The 4,021-nt window shown below is 38.6% G+C and overlaps 1 protein-coding gene across 1 annotated transcript in view; it reads right to left on the bottom strand.

Moving 5' to 3' along the window:
* Positions 1–1,647: 1,647 nt before the first annotated feature.
* The window catches only part of atp8b1 (ATPase phospholipid transporting 8B1), a gene marked incomplete in the record, with an annotated part of 31,215 nt that continues 28,841 nt past the window's right edge, over positions 1,648–4,021 (bottom strand). Inside the window, 2 exon segments of the mRNA XM_014026611.1 lie at positions 1,648–3,249; positions 3,432–3,562. Of these exon segments, the coding sequence (XP_013882065.1) occupies positions 3,007–3,249; positions 3,432–3,562 (374 nt within the window).

The raw sequence follows: 4,021 nt of genomic DNA, 5'->3' as shown, positions 1-4,021 counted from the left end.
AGCTTTTTATTTTACAATCACCGTGTTTCTGAACTGTTGAAGAAGCAACATGAATAAGTAAAACGACGAGCTTTCTCCAGACCCTATCGTAATTTTTTTCCAAGTAAACTAACATTTAGTTTTGTTTTAGTTTTCTACTGAAGTGACAAAAAAAAGAGAAAAAAAATTTTTCCAAGTAACTTATTTTATATTCCAAAGGTTTTGACCCAAAACTTACGAGACAGATTTCAGATGAAACAATGACCCAACAGTTCTGTTAGTTTAACTCTGATTTACAGAATATGAAAGTAGTTGAACTGTAAAAGAAACGTACTGGAGCATCCGGTGGAGATGGGAGCCCAAATAAGTAGGAAGAGAATCAAACCTGAGACCCTCATTGTGTGAGGTGACCACTGACCCGCAGCTCCACTGTGCAGCCAAGTGTTAAATTATCTTTTATTCCATCATTACTTTATTAATACATTAAAATACCGGAGCACTCTCATGAACATAAATACAATCAGATCCGGTTAATTTGTTTCTGTTATTACTGACTCCTTAAGTTTGTGTTGTAAACCTACAACAATAATCAACAATAATCATATTTAAGGCCTGTAATAATTAAGATGTATTTTCCCCAAATAACTTTACAATGAAGTCAGTTTTAGGAAGTGTATGAATCAAATATCSTACATGAATATTCAAACTGTTAAAAACCAAACCGGTGGATGTCTGGATTTTAATTAAAATAATCGGTTTTGTTCAGATATTCTGTTTTTTTCTTCCAACGTTTAAATATGTTCATAATCTGTAAAACAGAAATTATTAATTCACTGAGTGTTTCTGTTTATTGTCTCAATAATTACTCCATAAAGCCTTAATTTAACTACAGCTTTTAAAGTATCAGATTTTGTAGATTTTATAAAACCTTTACAAAAAAATTTCTACATTTAAATATGTATTTTTGAAATATTGTTTGTACTTATTGTGTATTCATCTTTTAATTTTTTTCCACAATATGTWGATTTTATCACTGACGGGCAAACACTTTGTTTTTAAAGGTTTATAAATSTTTATTATTTAAACACTAAAGCATTAATTTACTGCTCCTGATATTTTCTTTAGCCAATGAGCTGGTTTCTGTCGGCAGCAGTTATATTAAATATTCGACACAAACAGATCAAACCTCTGATCATCTGACTCAGATTAGCTTTAAAGCAAAGAAATGATGCTAAAATAAATATTTCTGCTCGATGTCATATGAAAAACAAAATGCTTTTCTAAAATTAGGCCACTTTAATACTAATTAAGAGCACAAGTCAGGTATGTTTCAATGAGCCTGCATGGCTTTGTGCACAGAAATCACTCCTTCCTTTGCTGACCAAGCCTTAAACGGCTCCGTTACACGATGCAGGATTTAAAGGCAGGAGATCGGTGAGAAACAAATGCAGTCGTGCAGCGACACCAAGAGGCAGAAAACAGGAACGGTTAAACAAAACAGGAAGTCAGAGGAAAAACTGACAAATTTCCTGCAGGTTTTACACGTTCCTCTGCTCCAACTCACCTCTTCAACTTCTGCAGAGGACGGTTAATCACTCAGGTGAGCTGGAGCAGAGAAACCTCATCAGTCCTGCAGCTGGTGAATTCAGTTCGACATCAAACAGGTCAGACTGCTGAATGTGCCCTTGGCCTTTATTAACAATAAAATATCAACATTTAGAACAAACCTGCCCGTTTGTTCTTCAAGAAAAACGTCTAAAATTATCTCTAACAGTCACAACGGGAGTTTTGGCTCAACGCAGGGTCCCAAATGCCCAAAAATCTGATGAAAATCTAAAAAAAAAAAGACAAAAAGAAATCTTAAAGTTGTAAACAAACAGCAAATCCTTTCTTTTAAGATATAAGAAAAACAATTACAGCAACGTTCAATGAAAACAGATGAAAGTCATGCACCAAGGAGCTAAAACAAAACGTCACCATTTTAAGTTAGAAACACTTAAACTCTGTAAGTTTTAAATAAAAAGCTCCTAAAGTTTGTGTGAAGAATCTTACAAAGTTTTTAAAAGACCAAAGTTGGTTTGAATTTGTTTGGAAACATGTCGCAACTCAAATCTTAAGAAAATCAGTCTCCGATTTTTTTTATTTTAAAACTAAATCAAAATGTTATGCAGTGAATATATGAAGTTTTTGAATTTAACTCCATTTTTAATAATTATGTATGTAATGTTTTTTTTCTAGTGTCAAAATGTTTTTGCGTAACAAAAGTACACAAATTTGCTCCAATTTCTTATTGTCTAGAAAGTTAGATTTAAATTTTGACCAAAGTTTTTTTTCCAACATTAAAAACGAGTTGAAATTAAACCTATAAATTCACTGCACACATTTGTTTTACATTGTAATGTTCTAAAACTCAAAATCCTGAGACTGATTTGCTTCCATACGAATCACTTTCACACCATTATCTTGTTTTTTATTATTATAATAAACACTTTGTAACTAAAACATTTCATAGCCTGACTCGTTACCGTCCCGCCACTACTCCAAATGAAACAAAAATAAACAACTTTAGCCTCATTTTACAGGAAAACGTTTGGGTTCAATGGACAGAAAAAAGTTAAAATAAGATTTTTAACCGGAGTTGTTTTAAAGTTTAGACAAAGTGCTGAGCAAAGAAAAAGAAAAGTTAAAACTGTAACATGAGCTGTATGAGTGGTGAAGGATGAACGTGTTTAAAACAATCTTATTTAAAAAGAACAAATCCTGAGTTAAAGAATAGTTGGTCGCACACTGCGTGACCTTTAACCCCACACCAGAGGGCGTCTTCGGTGAGCTTCAGTTTGTTTGTAAACAAACAGAGGTCAAACCGGAGCAAATGGTGCGGCGCTTTGCCCGTCACCTCGGAGGCACTTCAGTGTTCAAAAAGCTAAAACAAGCCGAATGTTTGAGGGMTTTTTTTTTTCTTCGGCTCGCAGAAATAAAATTGTTCCAAAATGCTTTGGCTTCGCTGCGTTAGCGCCCGGCCGGGTCTCAGATGTTTTCGGCTTCTCTCTGCGGGCGCTCCCTGATGGTTTCCTGGGGTACGGCTCGAGGCCGGTCCTGAGGGCGCCGCCGGATGCTCCGCCCCGTGGAGATCAGGTTGGCGTACCCGGGGGTGTGAGAGAAGGCGTAGGCGGAGCGTCGGGACCCTCGGCCGCGCTGGAAGGGCGGTGGCTTCTTCTTCCTCTCCTCCTGCTCCAGCTCCATCTCGTACCTCTTCCTGTTCCGCTGCACCTGAAGCATGATGGGAAATTGTGTCAAGTTTTAGGCTTGGAGAAAAGAAAATATCACCTGATCTTCATCAGGTCAATTAAACAAGCTTAAAACTGGTTCCAGTCCTGATGGTCCCACAGGATCTCAGATAATCTGGACCCAGTTTTGTTCTTCAGTCCTCTGAAGGTCCTGGTTGGTCTCACCTTGTCTCCAACAGACGGCCAGATGGTTTTATAGAGGAACTGGATGCAGACGACGGGCAGCAGACTGATGGCCACTGTCAGGATGATGGTTAACCACAGATATGGTTGACGGAGAGCGTTGGGTGCTGCGCCTACAAACAAAAACAGTTTTACATTTACTGTCCAAGATTAACTTAAAGATCCACCGAGCTACTACTGAGTATTTTTTTGTTTTAATTATGAAAATAAACTCATAATATTACAAAATAAAAAAGTCAATCTTACATGACTTGCATTTTCCATTCTTACCACTGCAGTGGTAAGAATGCTTTTTCGGGTAAATGTCATAACACTGCGACGCAACACTGCGATCCTTACCCTCGCCACACTGCGACCCTTACCCTCGCCACACTGCGACCCTTACCCTCGCCACACTGCGACCCTTACCCTCGCCACACTGCGACCCTTACCCTCGCCACACTGCGACCCTTACCCTCGCCACACTGCGACCCTTACCCTCGCCACACTGCGACCCTTACCCTCGCCACACTGCGACCCTTACCCTCGCCACACTGCGACCCTTACCCTCGCCACACTGCGACCCTTACCCT

The sequence above is a fragment of the Austrofundulus limnaeus genome, unplaced genomic scaffold (assembly GCF_001266775.1).
Source record: "Austrofundulus limnaeus strain Quisiro unplaced genomic scaffold, Austrofundulus_limnaeus-1.0 Scaffold572, whole genome shotgun sequence".
Classification (NCBI taxonomy): Eukaryota; Metazoa; Chordata; class Actinopteri; order Cyprinodontiformes; family Rivulidae; genus Austrofundulus; species Austrofundulus limnaeus.
This window is presented reverse-complemented; position numbering and strand designations above follow the sequence as displayed.